Source organism: Pocillopora verrucosa, chromosome 9, assembly GCF_036669915.1.
Source record: "Pocillopora verrucosa isolate sample1 chromosome 9, ASM3666991v2, whole genome shotgun sequence".
Classification (NCBI taxonomy): domain Eukaryota; kingdom Metazoa; phylum Cnidaria; class Anthozoa; order Scleractinia; family Pocilloporidae; genus Pocillopora; species Pocillopora verrucosa.
The window spans coordinates 12740292-12766064 of record NC_089320.1 but is presented as its reverse complement, the minus strand read 5'-3'; the positions used below and the strand labels follow the sequence as shown (position 1 = coordinate 12766064).

General features: G+C 36.9%; 4 protein-coding genes across 10 annotated transcripts in view; 3 read left to right on the top strand and 1 right to left on the bottom strand.

Annotated features, from left to right (window-relative positions):
• Positions 1–11781, top strand: part of LOC131798876 (galanin receptor type 1-like) — a 31561-nt gene extending 19780 nt beyond the window's left edge. For 4 of the 6 annotated variants that reach the window (XM_059116543.2, XM_059116541.2, XM_059116540.2 and 1 more), the window contains 2 exons: positions 782–918; positions 9795–11781. In XM_059116543.2, coding sequence (XP_058972526.2) covers positions 9850–10875 — 1026 coding nt within the window. In that variant the 5' untranslated portion in view covers positions 782–918; positions 9795–9849 and the 3' untranslated portion in view covers positions 10876–11781. Of the gene's footprint in view, positions 1–781; positions 919–2424; positions 2675–7536; positions 7604–9794 lie in introns of those variants that run through there. The other 2 variants (XM_059116539.2, XM_059116544.2) reach the window with 2 other exon arrangements.
• Positions 1–23819, bottom strand: part of LOC136276713 (ultraviolet-sensitive opsin-like) — a 60446-nt gene extending 36627 nt beyond the window's left edge. Inside the window, exons 1-3 of one of the 2 annotated variants that reach the window (XM_066171881.1) lie at positions 23802–23819; positions 23599–23678; positions 21206–22816 (exon numbers count right to left, since the gene is read on the bottom strand). The gene's annotated coding sequence lies outside the window, so the exon portion shown is untranslated. Of the gene's footprint in view, positions 1–21205; positions 22817–23598; positions 23771–23801 lie in introns of those variants that run through there. The other variant, XM_066171880.1, reaches the window with a different exon arrangement.
• On the top strand, positions 13150–13756 carry LOC136283495 (uncharacterized). The gene has a single exon (XM_066172455.1). The coding sequence runs from the start codon at positions 13223–13225 to the stop codon at positions 13754–13756; it is 534 nt and encodes a 177-aa protein (XP_066028552.1). The 5' UTR covers positions 13150–13222.
• LOC131798842 (uncharacterized) lies at positions 14150–15232 on the top strand. The gene has a single exon (XM_059116500.2). The coding sequence runs from the start codon at positions 14263–14265 to the stop codon at positions 14794–14796; it is 534 nt and encodes a 177-aa protein (XP_058972483.2). The 5' UTR covers positions 14150–14262; the 3' UTR covers positions 14797–15232.
• Positions 23820–25773: the final 1954 nt, after the last annotated feature.

Genomic DNA, 25773 nt, shown 5'->3' with positions numbered 1-25773 from the left:
ATTTAATAGTTTTTTTGTTAAAAAAATGAAAAGTTTTTGTTCAACAAAGGATCCTTAGGAGAGGACGGATAATTTTCTATAAGAAAACATATGATGTATTAGTTACACGGGATAAATCAAGTACTTTAACGTGTTGAATAATTTAGAAATTAAGTTGTCTAACGACTCTACCATAAAAAAAAGAAATAAAGAGATGCCTTCAAACAGAGCCTGTTTTTGGTGTTTGCAGACGTCTTGGGAAAGAAATGCTCTTCCGAAATGTCTGCAAAGACCAAAATCAGGCTCTGTAATAAAGGATCTCTTTATTCCTTTTATTGAATAATGTTGCGATTTACCAGTAACACTCGTCTAAGATTCGTAAGATTCGTAAAGCTTTTTTGCTCTCCTACTACGAAAAGGTGGTTGATTCCTCCAAAAAATGAAGAAACGACCAAATTGGCCGGGCCTAACTTGTACCGGCATTATATTCTACCACTTTTATTGCATTTGAAGAAAATTTGGCATCTTTTTCCTTTATCGTACGCAAGAAAGAGCTTTTTCCTTTGATAGAAATATTTTTTTTATCAAAGAACGTGTTGCTTTTAAGCAAACGTGTCGCCAGTAACGTCAAGTTTATGTCTAAATTTATCACCTGAACCTTTGAAAATTAAATTCGAGCGTGCGCATTTATATATATACGAGACTATATATTTGGCGAGAATATACTTCTGTAAAACGGCACCATCGTCAAATCTATTTATTTACTTTTTCGTTTTCTTTCTTGCTTTATTTTTTTTTATAGAAAACACAGCAAGTAAAACATCGACTTTGCTCTTTCACCGGGAAAATTCAATTAGTGGCGACCTTATCATTATTGTTCGGGCTGTTGGAACTTATTTGCATAGCTGTCAACAAACTACATATTCCGCGACTTCTAAGGTAAGTCATGCAACATTTATAATCAGCAGTAAATCAACATATTTGAAGACCATATGTACAGCTGCTGTTGTCTGTTGACTATTTTAAAACGGCAACCACACTTCCGCTAACGTAATGGTTAGTCCACAGCTTCATCCTGTGTTTCTGAAGGGTAACTTCAAATTGAAAACCACCTTGGCGAGTTGGATTCAGTAAACATCATTACTGTTACTATTAATAATATTATTATGCCATTATTATAATTTACCGTTTTTATTATTGTTATTTATATTGACATGACAGCAAAAGGTAATGTCATTCACATCTCATTCTTTTCGCTGAAAATTATTTTAAGGTTACACTGAACATTTCTCAAAACATTGTTAGCCTGTACAAAAAAAGGGAAACTTTAAAGGCGAAATCAAAAGGACTGTAAAAAAAAAATCTTATAGTTTTAGCCGAATTTGCTCCATCTGCTGGCATGACTGTTATTGCAAAGGTTTTAAGCCCTGAAAGACGAGGAAAACCGCGGCATAATGGGTTCAGCTGATGAAAATCGCTAATGTCAAAGAAAAAATGATCTGAAACCCTGTCTTGTAACAAAATTAGTAACCCTAATTCACATCCGTTAGACGCTAGCACATTTGTACTAGATCGGTTATCTTTCTGAATTTTCAGTTGCAAATTTTCGGCGACTTGGGGCCGACTGATGCATTGACAGCGTAGAGCTTTCCCAAAGAAACGTTCACCGCTTACGAAAAAATAGCAAAGTCGAGTCTCATTACGGTGTAATTAGCATATGTTCCTAATTCCAAATAGAAAAAATCATCCAAACATCCAAAAATGCATAATCATTCAAACTAAAAATAAGTGGGCTTTTACGAAAAGCGTACGCTCGCTGTCCAACATTTAGAAACCAACAAAGCGAATTTCCGTGAAAAATTATCAGGTTGAACCACAATCTATCAAAATTTAATTTGTTTGTATGACGGTGATTTCGCTGTCCATTTCGTTTTCTTTATTCGATCTGATTCGATGTAAATAAATTTTAATGTGCCAATAATCACGCTCTTCCATCGGCCTAGGGGGCATCTTATAAATTCCAACTATTTTTTTGACCGATTCTTTTTCGCTCTCGTTTTTTTTTCTGATGATTCGAGTTAGAAATTGGCCAAATATGAAGCGTGACTCAATTTCTTTTTCATAATTAAATTCATATCTCCACGTAAAATCGACCACAAATAACAATGAAACTGCCATCGCACGTACGTCATCTGCGCTCAGAAGACAGATGTCCCTCTACGTGATCCCGGATATGCATTTTACCGTAATCATTTGAAAAGTTCCTGGATGCCTGATGTTTACCAGGCGTGACGATTTTTTTCAACCAATTGTAGACCTTGCTTTTAATAGAGAGTAACAGTGTTCTCTGTCGGGATGGTGACACACAGACATTATTCCATCTATACGTGACTGTCATTCCAAATCTCCCGCTTTGTAAAAATTACAAAAGGATCTGAGACTATATGCAATAGAGTATAAAGCCTCCAACTTCATCTGAGCAAATATACTTCCTGCAGGACTAAGTGTTGCTGGATGCAGAAACAAAGACAAAAATTCTGAAAGAAAATCTTCGAGATTGTTCGATGTGCTGAGTTTAAATTCTTGAGTTATAATAGCCAAAGCTAGCGATGCGGGAAGCCAACGCTTTTTGTCGAAAAAGGTGATCGTAGAAAGTGGATCATATTTGAAGCTGAGGGATATACTCTGACTCAAGGTAAGCTCTATCAAATTTTACCAACATTAACCGCGGAAAATAAACTTCTCCGGCCAGTACCGGCTTGAGGTGAACGATTTACAAGTGTTGTTTACCTGTACGTTAGATGCACTCAGAGGAAAATGCACGAGTGATTTTTCGTGACAATCATAATAAGGTGTTTATGTTGTTTTAGGAGAAAATTTTCTAGAAAGCCGAAAGGAATTAATTTCTTCTTACAGAATGGAAAAAAATTGCATTTTTGCTCGGTACTTCTGATGCTTCTAATAATAATTCCAAATGAAAATCTAATTCAAATTCAAATTACAATGGTACAAAGCAATTCTCTTCACCGCCCAAGTACTTTTCTTTTCTTGCTAGTTATGAGAATATAGCGTTGCATCAGGCTTACTACTGAGAGAAATTAGGTGATACTGGGATACAATTCGCAATGTAAAAAATTTAATCAGGCCACTGTTTATCATTGCGATTTGTCTGTTTGTTTTTGGTCTCTTTTTGCGTTGAGAAGTAAGTATTGCAACTTAATCATACAGCTACAACGAACTTTAGGCTTTTGATATTTTTTTCTTTCGTTATCTGATGTAGAAATCAAATCTAAGTGATCGTTTGTGGATTGTATAAAATTTCGCTCAATTCAAAAAAGAAAGCCCCAATTCAACAGAATCATCTGCGTTTGCATTCGGATTCTTTGCTACGTCAGCAAACTGTTATTTGGCATTTCCTTCCTACAGTGGTAATATTTTTTTATGGTGGGAAGGACAGGAATCTCGTTATACTGCTTTTTTTTTAACACAATTGACAGCAATGTTGCAATCTGATTGGCCAGTTTACCTTTGTGTATAAGAGTATAGACATAGCTGTTCGCGTCAACGTGTTCCGATCTTGGTCAAGCACTGAAGAATCACTTTGTTTGATGTCGATATTGTGGTAAAAAAACAAATCGACAGTGGTTCAGCCTGGTTTGTACTCTTGTCCACAACGATCTTCGTCATCACAATTATCAAAACTTGTTTTGGACCCACTCGACTGTGCCCTGTGTATCCATAACATTTTGAACACTCTGATGACGAATATCACTGGCGATAAGAGTACAGGCCACGCTCAACTATTATCGATTTGCTAAAGTTTTCGATTAGAATCTGTTCCTTCTCTCAAGGTTAATTCGTGAGAACTTAGTACTTGACTATGACGGACTCCTGATGCCGCTGGTATTTTAGTTCGTTACGTCGCCTTGGTTCGTCAAAATCACTAACGAAAATGAATTTAATTTGACGCAAATAACTACTCTTGAAAGGTTCCAGTTTACGAAAAAAAAAAAAAAAAAAAACGATTTTTTCAAGACTCGTTTTCAGTCAATCAATCTGAATATCGTATTCTCTTCTTTCCACCAAGCGCCCATGTAAGATTATAAAGTCAGGTTCGACCTTGCCTAGTCTTAATTAAGCTTAGCTGAAGCCTCTCTATAAAGTTTACCTCAGAACTTAAGCCGGATATTTGCCCTAGGATACCTATAGGAAAATACATGAGCCTAAAAAGATTAAAATTTCGGCTGTTAAAATCTCACGACACGATTAAAAACCAGTTTTTATCGATATGTTCAAATTGAAAACTTTTCTTGCGTCTTCTTCGATCGTAGAGTGATTCAACCTCCCCTGAAGCTGTTTCTGCTTATCAGGTAATTTTCTATTAATTCTCAGCCGCTACTACTACTACAACGACAATGAAATGTTCCAAGGGTGACGGTAACATAAATGAGTACATGCGCAATGCTGGTTGATAGAGCGCAGTGTTGCTCAAAACCCTCACGACAGGCCGAGGATTGAAAGGACTGACTTTGATGCGCAGGCGACTCGTTATCACGAACTGAATGTAATTGACGAACATTTTTGCAATCGTCGGTGGTCGGTTGACCCTCGAGAATATCAGTCCAACGTTATTGATTTGTAGCCCTGTTTCCGATGTTTAGAAGGTGAAGATTAAAGAAAACTTAATCGCCTGATTGATCCGATCCCACGCGCGTGGGACAAATTAATATTATCACTTTAAAATCTGTGTGAAATTTATACTTCAGGCCAAGGTCTTATTTGTCAGTCAAAACGTTGTTACATTTAGATTTGAATTCTTCAAAAAGTAGCGTAACCTGCCAAATATTCAGCTTTTATTTAAGATCAGATCAAAACGATAGAAATATCAACTCTTCTCTCCTATGATGTGAATTTTTTTCGATATACACAGATTTTTCAGAGTATCTAGACGTAAAAATGTATTTATAGAGACTGCTGACATCCCATTTTCTAAAACTTAAAACTGTTCGTGTAGGTTTTCTGGAAAAAAATTTTGGCTTTAAGCCCGTGCCAGCATGATTAAAAGAGATTTAAAACTGTTGGAGGCAAAATATTTCAACTAATTTTCTAAAGCTAAAACATCAATCAATATCTCTTCTTTCTTTCCCCTTACCTACTGCTCCTTCTTGCTTTGTAGAATTCGCTTCAATTTGCATTCACTTTGTGAAAGAGTGCGCTAGTTTTTTTTACCTTTTGATCTGTTACATGATGTTAGGTTGAGATTTCCAATCACTTTTTAAGATGGAAATTGACCTCAATGTAAAACCCGAAACGAAAAATTAGCCTTTTCTATCTTTTCTTTTACTTTCTGAATTAGATAATAGGATTAATTGGTTTGGTCTTAGCGAAAAAGCAAAAGGCAATTTAAAGTTTGCTATATTTGATCGGGGCACCTGATATACTAATGACAAAATTGCTTAGTCTCAAGATGCAAATGTGTTTTTTCAAGCATTGTGTTGTCTAAAAAACAAACTTTTAGAAAAGCAGAAAACAAACATAAGCGCATTTGTACGAATAAACTCGCCTTCTTCTTCTTATCTTATTTAATCCCGTTGGTTCGAGAGCCTAGAGTTTGGTTCACAATCAAAAGAATGAAATCCAGACTACATCACTACCAAGTTCTTATCGGATTTCGTTCAAAATTGAAATACTTCGATAATTCAACACAAATTTTATGATTCTTCGGTTTCTTGAAATTCTGTCTCGAGGATGTAATTCAAAACTGATGATGGTGATTAGATTCAAGTTGGGTCGACTCAAGAGAAACTACGGAATCATTTGGGCATATTTAGAACTCTAAAACTAAATGCAAAATCTGCCTAATCTTCTGTATTCCTATTTATTCCTGTTCCTTTTTAAGTGTAGCCTTCACTTTACTATTTTTCCTTGCTCGCGTGGGTGCCGATGGCGCAAAAAGGCATAAATTATTCTGATGATTTTGTAATAAAAAACTCATTCTAATGTTGTTGAGGAGTATAGAACAAAAGAAAAAGATAATCTTTCATGAGTAATTTATTGCGCAGTCTTTACATAAAGTTAGGTTTCTTTTTTTGTGCCAATTCAAGGGTATACTTTGCCACTAAAGAGAAACACTAAAATTATGGACAGCGGTAAAGATCTAGTTTTCACCTAGATATTGGTCTTCTTGAAAGTCATACCTCGTCGGTTAGTGTGTCCAATTCTTTAAAGGTGTAGGATAAACAACATCCTTTCTGGGCATTGTTAAATCTTCGGCAAAAAAATTCAACTATTAATTTGAAAGTTTACCAACCAAATAACTACTGATATTGTGACAAATTTGTGTAGCTGATCCGACGTATGCATGGCTTTAATAAAAATTAGCGGAAGTTTCGCCTCAAATAACATAGCGAGATTATTTTAAAGAAATCTGAGAATTTTGGAAGTTTGCCTTTAGATGAACATAACCCCTTACGAGGAAACTTTAGCCACAACAATACAAGTCAATTTGTTTAACATTGAGAGCATTTATGCATATCAAAAATCATAAAGAGCTTATGTAGAAAAAGGAAAGGTCTCTCAAGCATTTGAAGAGCTACATTATAATTGAACACATTGTTCGCTGAAATGAAAGCTCCAAGCGGTTGTCAGGTTAAAATGCATTACAAGGAAGTAAACAACATCTGATTTTAGGCTAATGTGCTTGAATACTCCTCCAAGTTCTTACACTCTGTTACCACAATTTAAAAAAGGATTTAAAACCGGGAAGCGAATCTTATAGCTGTGGACAGTGTTAAACGAAAAGACTGAAATCACAAATTTGCAACCTAAAATGTAGTGGGGTCCCTTCGTGTATGATGCGGAAACAAGCATTTGAAGAGCTACATTATGATTGAACACATCTTTAGCCGAAATGAAAGCTCCAAGTGGTTATCAGGTTAAAATGCATTACAAGGATGTAAACAACATCTGATTTTAGGCTAATGTACTTGAGTACTCCTCCAAGTGCTCACACTCTGTTATCACAATTAATAAAAAAGGATTTAAAGGAAACGAATGGTATAGCTGAGGACAGTGCTAAACGAAAAGACTGAAATCACAAATTTGCAACCTAAAACGTAGTGGGATCCCTTCGTGTACGATGCGGAATCTTGTTATCTAGGGTCATAGTATAAATTCATTTTCCATGACTTCTCGTAATGACTCGGCAGCTGTAAAATTTCATCCTAAATTGCGACATGTCGGCACTCGCTGAATTTTAAAAAAGAGACCACGAGCAATTTACCTTTCCGCCAATTTTATTACCATACATGTTTTCGGCCCATTTTGCTCAGGGCAGTCAAATTTGCCTTGAGAAAACTTTAAGAATTAAATCGACAGATCGAAACTTTTTTCCATAGGCTAGATTTCGGGAAATGCAGATCCATATGTACCGCGGCAATATCTATTATTGCTCATTACGACAGAAGAGGCATCGAAACATTGACAAGTTGTCTCCTACTTCCTCCGTTCATTAAAACACTAACATGTTAGGAAAAATTTCATTCATAATAAGTGCGAGGCATGGAAAACGTCAAACGCACACAGATACGAACTTCGAAAGCTCTCTGTAAACCGAGATCAAGAGGTAAGATTGGCCCAAATTTTCTTATTTAATGAAGCCGTCACCAAAATAAGTTGATTTAGGGCTATATCTTGAGACTCTAGCCAAATTCTAATAACACCGGAAGCAAAATCAAAGGCGCTATGACTTTGCCTCAGAGAAATTGTGATCTTAACACTCAGAACTCGTTGAATGGTGAACTGACTTTGCGATCTCATTTTCATTCACAAAAAGCTTTGTAGAGTTCATCATTGATTACAATGATTTTCGTCAGTAGAATTTATGGATTTTACCTTGTATCCTCACTTTGTACATGGCAATGAACTTATCGAAGGGGCTCGCTTTTCGACGGTTGCGCAAACATGAAAAAGAGAAAAATTGTAAGCTTTGAGTGTGTTTCGTATTTTTGTCACCTGAAAGTTATATTTTGACTGTGTCGCTGTTATTAGGAATACCGTAAATGCTATCGTCAATATGTTTTCGCTATCTCATTGCCAGAGCATGTATGTTTAAAAAAATAATTACATTATCTGCCAGCAGATAAACCTTGGAGGAAGGTTGTGGGTTCGTGTTCGTTTTGCAACACAAATCATGATACTTAGCATTGTTTCGCTTTTTTTTCTCTCATGAAAGGAAATTTTTTTAATGAAAGTAATCATTACTATTCAGATCTACAGCGTAGTTTTGCGAGTAATTGGTTTTTAACTATCTTACCGTCGAATCTCAGTTTTCTAGGCTCTTTTATCCAACGTTGATTAGCTAGCGCCTTTTTCACTTGTTTATTTATATTTTTCGCTTTTATACGTTTATTTTTTTTGTTTATCGACGGTCAAGATAGAATGTGGATCTGGAGAAGAAAACGGAAGGGCCCATGTAATTTCCTGAGAACTGAAATAGTTGCAGTATCATTTTAGACTGTTTTAAAGGATCTTCGAGAGGAAATTTGGAGAAATTTCTAAAATATCATACAGAGCCGTGATGTTTAGTTCGAATTACTAAAACTTATTGAAGAATACCGTTTCGATTCAAGTTTTAAAACAACATCTTCATTTCTGCTCAAAAAATCCTGCAAATCCCTGAGAGGTGTTGAGGGTAACATTTATTTATTTTCGAAAAATTTTATTTTTCAATGCGATAATGAGTTTGGTTAATAGAAACGATTCCAATTTTTGATCGATCCTCTAGTAAATAGAATACGTTAACATACGCCTCTTTGTGAAACATTTCTAGTTTGTTCTACCCTCCCTTCTTAAGTACAGTTTTTTTCTGAAGGAATCTGCGATATTTGGGCTTGACCAATAACAACATTCAGTATTGCGGTCCTTTGATTGACCCGGATTATAACTGATTTGTTGTTCTCCACTTTAAAAGGCAAAAAGTGGCTAAAAATTGTTGCTTCTGTAGGTATGGGCGATGAGTATGAAAGCTGGGGGAGGTCATTATGTTGGTACCAAATAAAACCGTGAATTGATGAACAAACGACTGTGATATATGAAAGTCATATATTTGAACAGCGGATAAAGACGTAAGTATGAAAGCGATCCTCGCGGTAATGAACACTACTTGAGCAGTAGTGAAAATAGGGCTTGAAAAAAAATTCAGCTCTCAGTTGGCTCGTTAGCTCAGTTGGTAGAGCACTACACCGGTATCGCAGGAGTCATAGATTCAAATCCCGTACTGGCCTGAATTTTTTTTCAGGCCTTATTTTCATTACTGCACAAGTAGTGTTCATTAATACGAAGATCGCTTTTATATTCACGTCTTTATCCGCGGTTCAAACATATGACTTTCATATATTCACAGTCATTTATTCACTTCTTAACGGGTTTATTTGGTGTTAGCTCAGCTGGTAGAGCACTGCACCGGTATCGCAGGGGTCATGGATCCCGTACAGGCCTGAATTTCTTTTCAGGCCTTACTTTCGCTACTGCTTAAGTAGTGTTCATCACTGCGAAGATCACGTCTTTATCCGCAGTTCAAATTTATGACTTTCATATATTCATAGTTAGATATGGGTTAATTTCGAATAAATATTTTGAAAAAATATCAGAGGTTGATGTTGTGTTAGTCAAGAAATCAAATCAGCCAAGCAAAGAAGGGTTCTGTGTCTCTGTGAAAGTCAAACAGCATCCATCAGCACTAAGCATCTCTCCGTACTGGCTGAGTCAGCTAAATGGTTTTACATCTTTTCTTTCTTTTTGATACTTTGTTCCAGGTAAAACACAACCAAACCCCCGCTGTAGCGGAGAAGTGGTAGCTGAAGATACACAATGTCTTCTATATCAAATAATAGCTCAATGACAAACACAAGCGCGCCACAGGATTCTTCAAACCAGTCAGGCCGCTCCACTGAAGATGTCGACATGGTCTTCTTCTGGTTAATAATCATAGTTGGTGTTGTAGGCAACTCGCTTGTCATAACTGTGGTCAAAATGATACGCAGTATGCGAACAGCTACCAATTACCTCCTGGTAAATGTGGCAGCCGCCGATGTTACTACGTTAGTGTTCACGGCAATCCATTTTCTCATTGGAAAAATCCGTCGCACTTCACCGAAGGCACTTCTCAGTTTTCTTTGCGCGTTCATTTATAACAACACTATCGTCATAGTAACACTCTTAGTGACGTCATTGACCATGACTCTCCTAGCCTTTGAAAGGTACCACGCTCTGGTGAAACCGCTTATCAACTCCGGCAGGCTCACTAATGGCAACATTGCTTACGTCATCGCTGCCATTTGGGTCGTTGCCATAGCGATGGTGACGCCGCTGTTTGCAGGCTTCTCTTATGATTCAACAGCGGGTACTTGCCATGCAGATTTAGAAGAATTGGCAATCTACGTCAGTTGTCTTTTTATTGTTCTGACATTTATTCCGTTCATCATTATCGCCTATTGCTATTCCCAAATTGTATACGGCCTTTACGTCAAGAAGACAATCTGCAGCAACAAAAGTGAAAGAGCAGAAACCCCAGAAGAAGCAAGAGAAAAGAGAAGATTGGTGATCCTGCTGATCTTGTTAAGTGTGGTGTTCTTCACAGCTTTCGTCCCTTACGGTCTTTTGATCATACTGAATTTTAACAGGATGAAGATTGCGTATCTAACAGGCCTCCGGCACGTTGCACAGTATCTTACGCTTCTCAGTTGTTCAGTAAACCCGTTTATCTACGCTTTTCAAAGCTCAAGTTACAGACACAGTTTTAATTTCCTTTTTAAGAGATTGTTTCGTCGTGACACCACAGTAAACTCCTTAGAACTAATTAAAATGCGTACTGGAAGGTCTTTGAGAACAGTGTAACGAGAGAGACGCGTTTCTGAAATGAAGATCACCGTCGCTGATGTTTTAGGTTTAGGTAAAACGCCGTAAGTTTATAATACTCTAATGATACTTCCTCATTTCCCGTCAACTTTCTACATTTCCAAATGCACTCTGTTAGCAACGACTGATCCCTCCTCCATTCCCCTTAAAACCGTGTAATCACCCCCAAATCCTCCGGGGCGATAAATAATGAGGGGCGTAGCCAGGATTTTTCAAAGGGGGGGGGGGGGAACCACAGTGTCAAAACAGAGGGTTCTCACCAATGTTCGCCACCTGAGTAATGTACGTTGTTTGCTTGAAAAAAGGATTACATATGGGGGGTCACGGGCACCCCAGGACCAGCCCCTTAGCTACACCCTATTTTTCAAATTTTTTTGGCCGTTTTACGGCTTATGGTTAACTCTATTGAGACCCTCGTGTAAGCGTATGAAACTTAACGGAGAACAGAACATGTTTACGACTATGATCGATACTGTAGGTTGAAAATAAAGATAAAAACCAGAATTATAGGAGATAAGTATTCAATTTGCAGCGCTTGAGCATCAAAGTATTCACTGAGTTATCATAGCTCTTAACTTTAGTCTGCGTGGTCGTTAGCCCGTCGGACGATTTGTAAATACTATTTATCTACAGAAGAAACCAAGCTGAATAAACAAAAGAGTCTTGTTAAACAAGAGTAATGTTGATAATTTCTACATTGATGGTAATAGTTATATAATAATGATGATGATAATAATAATAATATTAATGAATTGCTGAAAGAACCAAGTACAAACAGAACAAGTATGTAGAACTTAGATTGGGGATAAAGAACTTGTATCCAGGTTACAAAGTGAAGCTTATCACCATAGTTTTTGACTATCTTGGTACATACTACAAAGCCCTAGATAAAGAACTGAATATGTTATTTAGGCCGAAAGTAGCAAGGTTAACAATTGAACGTTCCCAGAAATGGGTTATTTCACAGAACTGTAGGTGAAATTGTACAGAGATTTTCGTGCGTGTAACAATAGTTGAAAGAACAGATTTTAGCTTTATATGATGAGCCTCTTAAGTACGTCAACATTGAGAAGTTTTAGTGTATTTAACTCATCCAAGAGTGTATTTGTGGTTACTTTTCATTATTTTAGATTTACATAAACTTATACAACGTGTACATATATATATATATTTTATATCCTAGTCCACACTACCCAAGCGGCGCCCGCAATGATGTTGATATATACATTGAGTTATTTTATCAACAAAGTTTACCAAAATAATGATAATAATAATAAAAATAATAATGATAATAATAAAATAATAATAGATTTTCCAAAGATGCACAATAGTACCAACGTGTATGTTCAGAGTCAATCTTCTTTACGATGACATTACCACTGTTAATTGGGGATATCAGTGAAAATAAAAAAAAGACATTACTAACATACTTAGAGTATTAAGTCTACTCAGGGTTCATTCATAATTTCTAAAAATTCTGTATCCAAACTGCAAAACCCTCGATCAAAGAGCATTTTGTGAAGACAGTGCATTAATCATGGCATCTATATGTAAACTGTCCACCAGATCTTGGCTTGTACGATTGAAATAAAAGTCCAAAGTTAAGAGACTCATTAAAGGAATTTGTTGGTGTTTTTCCTGACAGAGGAAAGACCTCCCGAAAATCAACCTTTAGCAAGGCTTTATAACGATTTTCTGAGACTTTCTGGTTCGAGAACATTACCATTACTATTTCTTCGAATTTCTACTACTGTCCTATTTTGACCTCCGAACAGAGTCATTGTTTGCTATTAGGTTTTTGTAGACCTTCAGGGGTGTGTTCCTGAAAACGTTCGCGCATGGCGTCCCTTAAAGAATATACACCACTGTAAATACATACAATGTCGAAGCATTAGGGAGGGTATTTCATTGAATAAATCCTGGCTAGTTTTTTTGCGGGTAGCCAAAAATTTTCATGGCTGAACTTAAAACATCACGTTTGAATAACTTTCAAAAGTTGACATCTTCAAGTACTAGTTAATCTTCTCGGACGTGTACGACAAGTGCGTGTTCCCTGGAAATCGCTGGGGTGGCTTGCATTTCGAGGTCGAAAACATCTGCGTCAGAAGGATTATTGATATTTTCGTATTTCTGAGAAAGAGCCTCATTGGTTTTTAAACAATTGTGAGGAGAAATTTCTCCAAAATCGAGACTATCCAATTGCATCGCCACAACTTACCTAATTAGCATAACGCTCGCGTTGAATTACTGGGCTTTTACTTCGAGATTTCGAGGCTTAACCTGTGAAGATCAGCTTTTTACAGTAACAGGAGGAAAGACCCTCGCCATGGTGTTGTGTGATGATGTGTTCGCTGAACCGATGCTCGATACAGAGCAGTATTTGGAGAAATACAAGCAGCAACTGATCGAGCTTGACAAACAAAATCTATTACCAAACTTGAACACGAAGCTGAAGTACAAAGTTTACTCGATTCAAGGAGGCAGTTTTGGTGCCCACAAATCCATTGTTCTCACTACAAATGACGAGCAATTCGTCTCTGTAGAGCTTGGTTTCATCAAAATTGACGGTAAGAAACATATTTACCCAGTGACGAGGAAAATTGACAAAGCTCTGAAGCCTAAGATGGAATACCTCGGAGAGATCGAAGACACTGGCATAAATTTAATTGGCAAAGCAGTTGCAGTGATGAAAAGTTTTGGGAACTATTTCAAGTTTTGCCACAATTGTCAGAACTTCTGCAACATGTACACCGAGGCCATTGGATTAAAACAAGCCCAAACCCTAACGGACGGAGATAAAGCAGCGATTATCTGTTTTCCTCATATTATACCTAAAGGAGAAAATTCGCGTTTTACTTAAGAATGCACAACAAAATGGTACTTAATAAGGTCCCAGGTCGATCAGGTAAAGTTTAGCATATTTTTGAAAGCATTACAACAGAAACCGAAAGCAGGTTTACTCTACCGGAAGTGTGCAGAAATGTGGAACTTATCAGCTTTTCCATACAACACGGCGTTTTGCAAAAGAGAATTTGTTTTTAGTAACATGACGCGATTACTCTCTGTTTCTCTGAAATTATTTGCAACACCATGGTCAAAACTATAAAGGAACGTATCGAGCTCTGGAAACATCTGCGTCAGAAGGATTATTGATATTTTTGCATTTCTGAGAAAGAGCATCGATGGTTTTTAAACAATTGCGAGGAGAAATTTCTCCGAAATCGAGATTATCCAATTGCATCGCACCAACTTACCTAATTAGCATAACGCTCGCGTTGAATTACTGGGAATTCACTTCGAGATTTCGAGGCTTAAACAACCTGTGAAGATCAGCTTTTTACAGTAACAGGAGGAAAGACCCTCGCCATGGCGTTGTGTGATGATGTATTCGCTGAACCGATGCTCGATACAGATGAGTATTTGGAGGAATACAAGCAGCAACTGATCGAGCTTGACGAACAAGGTCTATTACCAAACTTGAACACGAAGCTGAAGTATAAAGTTTACTCGATTCAAGGAAGCAGTTTTGGTGCCCACAAATCCATTGTTCTCACTACAAATGACGAGCAATTCGTCTCTGTAGAGCTTGGTTTCATCGTAATTGACGGTAGGAAACATATTTACCCAGTGACGAAGAAAATTGACAAAGCTCTGAAGCCTAAGATGGAATACCTCGGAGTAATCGAAGCCACTGGAGAGGATCTAATTGGCAAAGCAGTTGCAGTGATGAAACGTTTTGGGAACTATTTCAAGTTTTGCAACAACTGCCAGAACTTCTGCAACATGTACACCAAGGCCATTGGATTAAAACAAGCCCAAACCCTAACGGACAGGGATAAAGCAGTGATTATTGCATTGATCGGTGGCATCATTGTATTTCTCTTCGCCCTCATGCGTTGACTTGATGGAACTATCAGAACCGCCGCAGGTCTTACTTGCATTTCTTAATTTCTTTCTGTTGTTTCTTGATCTTTTATCATTTTCGTTTTAACAATTACCGAGTTGGAACTTTGTGATTATCATCACCAGGAACCTAATTGAAACCGATAGTAGTAACGAAAGAGGATGTAGATTTAATACCGTTGTATATTTTCAAGTAGTCAGCAAACTGACTTTTTGTCAAATATTCAGCAAAGTAGTAGTTATAACATGATTTAACTCAGTTTTTCGTATAGTTCATTTCTAGTGAAACTGTGAATTATTTATTTTCTAGTTTTTCGCAGTTTGTAACCTTGAAACTAATTAAACAGCGGACAATATTTCCGATCTGTTTTCATATTTTCTGGTTTTCCTATCAATTTGTCACAAGTTATAGGTAGATGAAGAATAAATTGCTTCAAATATGGCTTATAATTGAGCAATAGCGGAGTTTTTCTCCTTTTTTACTCTGCCTTGGCTAAACTTTTAACGGGGGTGGTAGTAGTTCAGTTACCCTGCGTAATAGGTGGTTTTGGTTCGTTGTGTGGCTTACACGAACTGTAAACCACGCTATGTCATAAACCAAGATAATTATTCCTGGCTGGGTTTGTCACGGTGATCAGAGCCCTTGCCACGTGGTTTACTATCGTCGAAGATAGGTTCCAGTCTACGCTCGGCTAAGTTAAACTGCAGAATACCCTGCCACCCACGGCATTACATGCCATCGAATACGAATAGAATCAACAATTTTTAGCCAATGAGTGAAAATAGGACTTTTTTGTTGCCATTAGAAAATCAAACACTGCTATTGTCTGGAAATTCAATTTGACGGCCTCATTAAATCAAATTATACTTTCATGTTTACATAGCTAAACCAATGAAAGTCACAAACGTCTAACGCCTAACTGAAACTTCGGTTTGTCGTTGACATGGTACTCTAATGTCTATTATGATTGATTCCAAACTTTGGGGAGTAATCCATTGAAACTCAGTAACAAAGTTGTTTCGCTTTTATTAAAATATGAATAGGAACCTAGTGTTTTAATGTTAACTGAAATGTGATAAGTGTTATATTTTCCAAGTTATGGCCAGAATTATTCAGACCTTAACATTTTATGACTTCCTTCAAGCTTGGCAGTCTTCTAGATTCTCTTCATAATAGTTCAGATAAGCATTGGTATTTATACTTGGTAGCAATACACGTGTATTAGGCCTTTATTTGGTAGACTACAACTTGTTTGGTCTGGTGAATTCATCACAATACTGATATACATGAAAAATTACACTTTTTTGATCGGCTGAAAATAGCTAGGAGCCTTTTTCATTTATCATTAGTGAAAAAGAATAACTCATGTACAAAATAAAATAAACTAGGCTCAGCAACAATAGATCACATTAGAAACCAATCAGATTTACACAAAGTAGGGTCTGATTGATACATGCAGTAGCTGACAAAAATAAACAAAAGCTTGGATACTTTTATGTATATTGATAAACATGAACAAAATTGCATTCCTGAGTAAGAATTCAGCTGAAGGACAAATTTTGATGGCACACACTTCATTTACTCAATACTGTCAAATTTATTTCAGTTTGTTGATTTCCTGTGAATGTGTATCTTTCATGTATACATTATGAATAATTAATAACATGATTTCTCATATGATAAGCACTTGTAAATTTTTGAAATACTTTAAACTGCACACACCCTATGAGCTCAACATTTATTGTTTGTGGAAAATTTACTTGTGCCTATTTAGAATACTAAAGTACACTTTAATTGGTAAAAGTGAAGAACAGTTCCCAAAGATACTGTCGGCCAACAGTTTTCGTAATGTTGCAGACTAAAGTGTCGGCCGACCGACAGTTGGCCAACAGTTGGCCGTCTGTTGGTAACCTGTCAGTGACCTGTCTTATACACAGTGTCTGTGCTGATTTTGCGCCGCAAAAGCTTCCCTTCGTCGGTAAAAGTGAAGAACAGTTCCCGAAAGATATTGTCGGCCGACCAACTGTAGGCCGACAGACGGCCAGCAGTCGGCCGTCTGTCGGTAACCTGTCGGTGACCTGTCGGCAATGTGTCGGTAAGTCGTGTGCTGAAATGATCGCAAACAGTTACCTAGTTATCAAGGTCGAAACGGGAAAAATTCATTGATGGTTAGTATGGTTGTTGCCTTGCGTTGGTTAGCGAAACATGCCCATATTGGTTCGATTTCATTTGTCAGCCATATTGAAAATTTTTCCTAGTTCCCAATCCCCTAAACAAAATTTTGATGTCCTGCCTGCGAAACCCCGTTAATAATTTGTTTTGTTGTTGTTTTTTTTATTTTATTTAGAAGTTTCACCAACGAAACCCCGTTAATAAAGTTAAAATCATTTTGAGTTACTTGCTCTTATCCAGAGTTTTCAAAGCGTTTTTCAGTCAGGGCTGGATCTTTCTTTGAAGACTCCAAGATTCCACTCGCATAGGGCGATTGAAAAACTTCCTTTTTGCTACCGAGCAAATAAGTCTATTTCAGTGTAAAGATACAAGTCAGGAAGTAGGTCAATACAAAACTTTCTACGTACATGTATATCAGTATTGTGATGAATTCACCAAAACCAAACAAGTAACTGGCAAAGAGTTGTAGTCTACCAAACGAAGGCCTAATACACATGTATTGCTACCAAGTATAAATACCAATGTTTATCTGAAACATTATGAAGAGAATCTAGAAGGAAGTCATGAAATGTTAAGGTCTGAACAATTCAGGGCATTACTTGGAAAACATAATACTAATCACATTTCAGTTGTAACATTAAAGTACTTAGCTCCTATTCAAATTTTAATAAGAGCGAAACCACTTTGTTACTGAGTTTCAATGGATTACTTTCCCAAAGGTTGAAATCTATCACAATAGACATTAAGCACCATGTTAACGACAAACCGCAGTTTCAAGTTAGGCGTTAGACGTTTGAGACTTTGATCGGTTTAGCTATGAAAACATGAAAGAATAATTTCATTTCATGAGGCCGTCAAATTGAATTTCCAGACAACAGCAGTGTTTGATTTTCTAATAGCAACAAAAAGTCATATTTTCACTCATTGGCTAAAAATTGTTTATTCAATTCTTATTCGATGACATGTAATGCCATGGGTGGCTGTGTATTCTCCGCGCAGTTTAACAAAAATTGTATCTTAGCATGTACTTAAAAGACTGGTTGAGTAATTTTCTCACTGAGCATGTGGTATGAACAGAAATTCAGGATAAAAAAACGTTCCGGTAAATGACTTACGTGAAATGTGACCGCACAGGGAGTCAATAATGGCTCCTAAGTTTCAATGTGGCGCAGCCTGCACTAAAGGTCCAGACCGTGAAATGTTGGCCTGTAAGAGCACAACTCCTCGCTGTAATCCGCACTTAGAAGACAAGCCGATTGTGCAAAATCAGCACAGACACTGTGTATAAGACGCTCAAAAAGCGTACAAAATATGCTCACATCGTTCCCGGTTGACCCACACTAAAAGATGTCGAGCATTTTCGGAACGGGTCGGTCCGTGAACCTTACGAGATATCTCTTTATTAGCGAACATTTATGAGTGACCCTTTCATCGGGAAACATGCTATGTCAACTGAGCTATCTAATGTTAATCGAGAGAAGCATAGACGCAAATCTCATCGTGTATGTAGACGCGATCGTGAACCAGGCAGAATACCAATACGAAGTTTGAAAAGGTTAAGGAACAAGAGCAAAAAGGTTAGAAAAAATTTGTCTATGCACGTATTCTCCCATGTATTCCCATGTCATCTGCATTATACTGTTATGTTAACGCTAAAAAACTATTGAATAAAAAGACATTTAAGTTTAACTGTCGTAAAAGAACTCGCCAATGTATATGAAAGGTAAAATATCGTGCCAGTCGATATTTAAAATTGTTTTCTTGTAACAAACTGACGTGTTCTTGCAAGAATGAAGCTCATGTAGCAAATTACTGCAACTATAAATTAAATAGAGACATAGAAAAAAATCCTGGCCCTCCAACACATGTTGACCCAAACAAAACGATAGTAGCTTCCTATAGTCAAGGTAACGAGTTAGTTTTTGGATAGAATGCAGGACAACAATGTGTTGCAATGAGTTTGTGTTTTTTGATTTCCAATGACACACAAGGGATCAGCCCTGCAAATGATCTTGTACAAATAATGAATATTGGAAGTCAGCTTTATTCAAGTATGTGATGATTAGCCAGACAGGCATATTTAATACTGTCAGAATTACCAACAGCATTAAATGTGTTCGATACTGATTATCAACTGGAATACAGTGAAAGCTACTCTGGTACTGTTCACCAAGAAATTGCTATAAAGGGATATCAGCACTGTACAGTTTCAGTACCAAGAGCCTTTGAGTTGCTCGTATTTGAAAGCTACACCAATTTCATATTAACAGTAGGGTGTATTACTGTAATAGTAATATGGGATTAAAAATATTTGATTTTCACGTCAGAAATTTGTATGGTAGAGGGTAGCTTCAAGGTACATGTGTTCTTCTCGAAGTACTGTCTCTTGATAGTTTAGTGCATTATTTTCAGAGTATACATAACAATGATATATTTGAAGTGAGAGTACAAATTGAGAATATTAAAAATAGGATGGTTTCTCAAAACAGTCTGAATGAAACCATAAACTTTAATCTAATGCCCTGTTCTCACCAATTTAAACAAGTTTCATTAAACGTAGTTTTTTTAAACATGGTTTTATAAAACATGTGTTGCTCAAGAACCGTTCACACTGCGGACTCGGTTAGGTATTGCGCAGCCTCGTTTTCATATTAATTGTTGCCAACAAAATTAAAGACGCAATCAAAATTGCATGTCACGTTTGAAAAATCACGCAATGTTGCGTGACGCTACGACCGATGTTTCCAATTTACAGTATGCTCTGCTAGAGAAATATGGCTTGGCCGCAATCGAGGGAGTTTTTTTCGTGGAAAACTGATTTTTTAGGTTATTTTTCACATAAAGGACAAATTCATTCATCGGGCTCTTCACCTGTTTTTGCAGTCAAACCAGAGGCAATAATAGCTCTCGCACTGAATCGTGTCGAAGTACCTTGACTGTTTTCAGTGATGGAACAAGAAAGAGTACAATGATTTTATAAAACTTGTTCTAAAATTAATGAAGGCTGTTCATCACATGACGCTGTATTGGAACGAGTAAATCTCGTTTACTATTGTATAACACTACTGTTTTAGACAAGGTATTTATACCACTTAAATTTAAGAAAGAATGAGTAGAACATAAACCACATTTTCTGTAAAGTACGCGAGCCATCCTAACCTAATTTGCCAACTGCTTTCCATGAATCATCTGTAAAAAACCGCTTCAATTTTTCAAGTTTGAAAATTTTTAGCTAAAACCGTGGCTCCCAAAAATATTTCTCATCTTGCCTAAAAAATTTCAAAAGAAATTTTCAAAATTTTCATAACTTTACCTATTCCTGCTCGTAGTTCCAGCCAAGCCCATATGGTCATTGGCCACCGCAATAGCCGCTAACAATAGCTTATAAATATAGGCGTTCAGTCGTAACCTGTAAAACTCCCTGAAGAAGTTTACGACAGTTAGACGAAACGCGTCAGAGAATAAAGACGTTTTACAATTGCTGTTCGCACAGCGCTGCTCACTAGTTTAGTTTTAAATTTTTCCAAATTTTTTAAAAAAAAATTGTTTAAAAAATTATTAAAACATTATTGAAAAAAAAAATTATTAAACGTTCGAGTCGGTACTATTCCTGTCAGCAGTGAAATACAGGAATGGCTCCAGTCTCTGGTTGTCCGCCTGAACTGACTAAATGAGTTTAGTCAGCAGAGCTAGTCAGCAGATGACTTTTTCATCGCCGGAATATCGCTGAACGACTTCGCTGAACAAGAAAGGCTGCCTTCCCTTCGCTAGGTAAGTAACCATTTCTTGTTTGACACATCGGTGTTTTCACTCGCATTGATATTTGATTGTTCCGCTTGGAGACACGCGGTCAACAATACTCACGAGCATGGAGTTAAAATATAACTTATTAACTTTTACTATTTTTATCATCCAATCACAGGTCGGAGCTATTCCAGTATTTGGTTAACAGGAAGGGATTCCACTCATTAATCCTTCAGGGGCTAGTAGATTGTAATTATCTATTTCTTGATATATGTGTTGGATGGCCGGGTAAAGTACACACACATGTTTGGCTACACGCGCCCGCGGTGTGAACAGGTATTTTAATAAAATCAGTTTAGTAAAACAAGATTTAAACATGTTTAAGCTTTGGTGTGCACGGGGCATAAGTTGTGCTGTAGCTCTATACTTTCTTAACTACTCTATAATGAAATCATGTAATGACTTGAATTACAACTCATCTGTACCCACCATTATTGACAAAGGCAAAAAGATGTGTTGTAAATCGAGGTTAGAACACAACCAGCAATCACCAGCTAATCTTCCAAGAACTGTAGATGTTTGTGAAACTGAATAAAATTTGGATAATTTGTTTGAGAGTGAAGGACTATTAGCTGATTCACTTCAAAGCAAGTCAATTCTTGGGAATGAAATAATACATATTAATGAAAGCACAGGGTTTTTGATATCTTTGTACTGCATCAGATGTACCTTTAAACTCACAAAAAAAATCAAAATATATGTATTCCCCCCAGCTTTATAATGAAAGACACAAGTCCCCTATTCAGTACACTAAAAACAAAAATGGAATGGCTTCACTTGTTGGTGCCATCAGAAAAAAAAACTAGAGAAATATAATACTCTGGGCAATCACAGAATACTGTTTGCTACCAGCTCATGTAAAGTAGTTGATAGAAAGGAAAGAAAAAAATTGATGATTAAACATAGAAAAAAAACAATGCTATAAACCAATGGAGCCAGCAGAGAAAAAAATATTATTGGAGAAAAACAATTTAGGGATATAAAAAATAACCAGGAGATACACCAAAAACTGTCCCAAAAATACAAAACAATGGATACTGGGTAATCAGTATCTTCAAGATACACTAGTCTTGACTGAATGCATTGAATGTCACCCTCTGTTTGTGGAGCAGTTCTTAAACAGTTCTGAATCTATTAAATAACTCTGTGGATGGTTGGTCATCCTTTTGTCTCATATTTTTAGTCAACTCTATCATCTTGAAATTGGTGGAAGTTAATACAAATCACCTACTGTAGTAATGCTAAGTCCTGCAAATAGACAGTCGTTTGATGTTGACAATATTTCTTTTAGTTGCTGATTGATGTGCAGTAGCAAAGTATTTGATACCACAGAGATTTCATCATTATTATCAGTTTTAAATCTGACAATGCCATTCTTATTTGTGTTTTCTTTTGGTCTGACATTGGTGTCATTTCTCACCTGATTCTTTAGGGATTGCATACCAAGAGAAAAAACTCTAGAGAATAAAAACTCAGGCTAATGCAAGCACAAAAAGCAAAGTTCATTTCCAACAGAAAGAGACTTCGTCCTTTCACAGGAATAACAGTTATGGTAAAGCAAGCTTAAAACAGCAGAAATCGCCGGAAACTACAACGGATACACAGGATGCGAGTAAGTGTTATTGATTCTACGAGTAAAATATTCATATTTCGAAATATTTACCGTTGTACATCGACCAAAATTCGTTCCCCACATATTCCTTATAACCAGGCGGAAACAGCAGAAATCACCGGAAACTACAACGGACAACGTGTTCAAATTTTTAACGGTTCCTCTCGTAACTTAGCACCGAGTCACACAACGCGTGACGGGTTCATGATTTAATCGTTGGCTTTTTGTCCAGACGTGAGCTCGGGCCGCCTGTATATACCCTACCTATCCACAAGGCGTATTACTTTTCGTCTTTGCTAAGTGTTCGTACGCCAGTTGAATACCGAGGGTACAACGCCAGTTCTCAGTAAAGCCTTTCCTGTTGGGGTTGGAGGCCTATAATCGCTTTCCAAAAAGTGCCTGGAACAGACTCTTGTATTGTTTGTTATCTAAAGAAAAAGACAACACAAACATTCTTACAATCCTGCTTCATGGAAAGTTTAGTACTCACTTTTCTTAACTTAAGAGTTTACCGTGAAGTAAGGTCCTACGTCTCTTCTTATTTTGATGATCCACTGATTTCTTAGAGCGTAATGCTTCGGAAAACGATGGAAAGACAGCTTGCCGTGATATCGCGAATCCCAATTACAACGTGGGACACAACAATGAAGTCGATTTTTGTTCAATTTAGTGATTTCTACTGTCCCTTGGTCGTCGTAATTGGCATCTTAAGGATTTGGCAATAAAAAATAATGATCATATAAGATGGTATAAACAATATTACATGTATAATGAAGGAAAGAATAAACCCCACACAAAGGTCAATAGACGCTACGTAGACCTTCAAAGTTAAAGGAAAACCATACCATTTTCCCCTTCTATTGTAAAACTCATCGTGAGTAAAGAAGACAAATCACTTAATTCATCTTCTATTAAGTCTTATTCATCTAAAAAAGACAGAAGATAAGATAATTTGATAAGATAATTTGTTAAACCGAAACTACGAACTGAGATTCAACACAACACTGTGGATCTCACACGAAGTCGCGATGAAGTACATAAAATATGTCCCACAGAAACATCACTTGAAATGGCATAAAGTCGCTACGGCTCTGTATATTATTCTCTAAAATACCAAAGAATATGAAAGAAAGTAATAAAGATCAGAATCTCGATCGTTGGAAAAGATTTATTAGTCTAGAAGATACGACAAAAAGTATCAATAACTTACCGGTGAAAGTAGCCGCCATTGCTGGTCACGTTCTTCGATCGCGTCCCTTCAGGGACTATATATTCAGTTTTACAAAAGATCTGCGAGAAAAAAAATTTGCTCGTATAAAAGACAAACACTAAACTACCACTCTTTTAAAAACCAGATTTCTAAAATGGAAACAAAAGGTATAAGGCAGTCTTTATTGTCTTGCAGTGTCACACCTGATAGGTCAAAGTCTTGTTGTTGTTGTCAAGGAATGCCTAATTCGCTTGCCCACCACAGCCTTGTTGCTATGGGGAAATTTATCGCCGGTACTAGGCAATACTGATACCTCTGTAACCTTAGTGAATGAGTTTTTAAATTGGTCGCGAGAGAACTGTATGTAATCCTAGTAAATGCAAAGAGCTTGTAATTAGAAAGAAATCGAACAAGGACACCTATAATCCAGTCAATTGCATTCCACAACATAATGAATAGTGCTTACTCGGAGTCACACTTCAGAGTGATTGTAAGTTTAGTTCTCATGTTAAGGTCAAACTAGTTAAGGCTAACAAGTGCCTCCATATATTAAGAACTCTGAGAAAGGAACAATATGACCAGAATTAAAAAGATCTCCTTTTTAAGACAATTGTATTACCTCATTTAACTTATGGCCTTTCAGTGTATGGTGCGTATGAACTCGATCTAAACACAGTACAGAGCTTTTTAAAAAGATGTTACAAGCGGCGTTATATTTCAGTTCCATTGAATGTCAATGATATCATGCATATGCAGGATAAGAAATTATTTAGTGGAGCTAGGGCCCTAAGCCATCATCGGTTAAAATGAAATTCTGCCGAAGCCTAAACCCCAGCAATGTAATTTACGTCGCGAGGTTTGCCTCCGCCCAAAGATTAACACAGAACGTTTTATGAACACATTTGTGAATAGACTAATTTTTGAACACAACCTGTAATAATTACATAATTTAATTTTGGCCATAGTATATTACTGTAATTATCATTACACAGTTTCTCGTTTATGTAACAGAGGATATGTATCTTTTATCTTATGGTTTATTAAAGACTTCAAGACTTCTGAGATCTAATAAAGCAGCAGACAAGATTTCCGGTTTGTTTATTTATTTTCTGGTTTTCCTATCAGTTTGTCACAAGTTATTAGTAATGAAGAATAAATTGCTTCAAAAATGGTTTATAATCAAGCAATAGCGGAGTTTTTCTCCTTGCTTACTTTGCCTCGACTAAACTTTTTAAGCATCATGACAGAAACCGGAAGCAGGTTTACTCTACCGGAAGTGCGTAGAAAATTGGAACTTTTCAACTTTTCCATGCAACACGGCGTTTTGCAAAAGAGAATTTGTTTTCAGTAACCTAAAGTGATTACACTAATTAAACTATAAAGCAAACGTGTCGAGCTTTGGAAACATCTGCGTCAGAATAGTTATTGATATTTTTGTATTTCTGAGGGAGAACCTCCTTTGATTAGAAGCAATTGTGCGGTAAAATTTCTCTGAAAATGAGACCATCCAATTGCATCGCACCAACTTGCCTGATTTGCATAACTCGCACTGAATTTCTGGGCTTTTACTTTCGAGATTTGGAGGCTAAAAAAACGTGTGAAGATCGGCTTTTTAAAGGAGAATGTCGAGTGGTGGGTATATATTCGCTGAACCAATGCTCGATACAGATGAGTATTTGGAGAAATACATGCAGCAATTGACCGAGCTTGGCGAACAAGGTCTATTACCAGACTTGACCAAGACGTTGAAGTACAAAGTTTACTCGATTCAAGGAAGAAGCATTAGTGCCCACAAATCCATTGTTCTCTCTACAAATGACGAGCAATTCGTCTCTGTAGAGCTTGGTTTTATCTCAATTAACGGTAGGAAACATATTTACCCTGTGACGAAGAAAGTTGACAAAGCTCTGAAGCCTAAGATGGAATACCTCGGAGTAATCGAAGCCACTGGAGAGATTCTAATTGACAAAGCAATTGCAGTGATGAAACAATTTGGATCGTATTTCATGTTTGGCAACAACTGCCACGACTTCTGCAACAGGTACCTTGAGGCCATTGGATTAAAAGAAGCCTAAACCGTAACAGACGTGGATAAAGTGGATATATCAGCAATCATCGTTAGCATCATTCCAGTTCTCTTTGCCTTCAAGCGCTGACTTGATGGAACTGTTAATA

Bases quoted from the DNA above. Each gene is read 5' to 3' on its own strand.
- LOC136283495 (XM_066172455.1), top strand. From the start codon at position 13,223: ATGGTGTTGTGTGATGATGTGTTCGCTGAACCGATGCTCGATACAGAG.
- LOC131798842 (XM_059116500.2), top strand. From the start codon at position 14,263: ATGGCGTTGTGTGATGATGTATTCGCTGAACCGATGCTCGATACAGAT.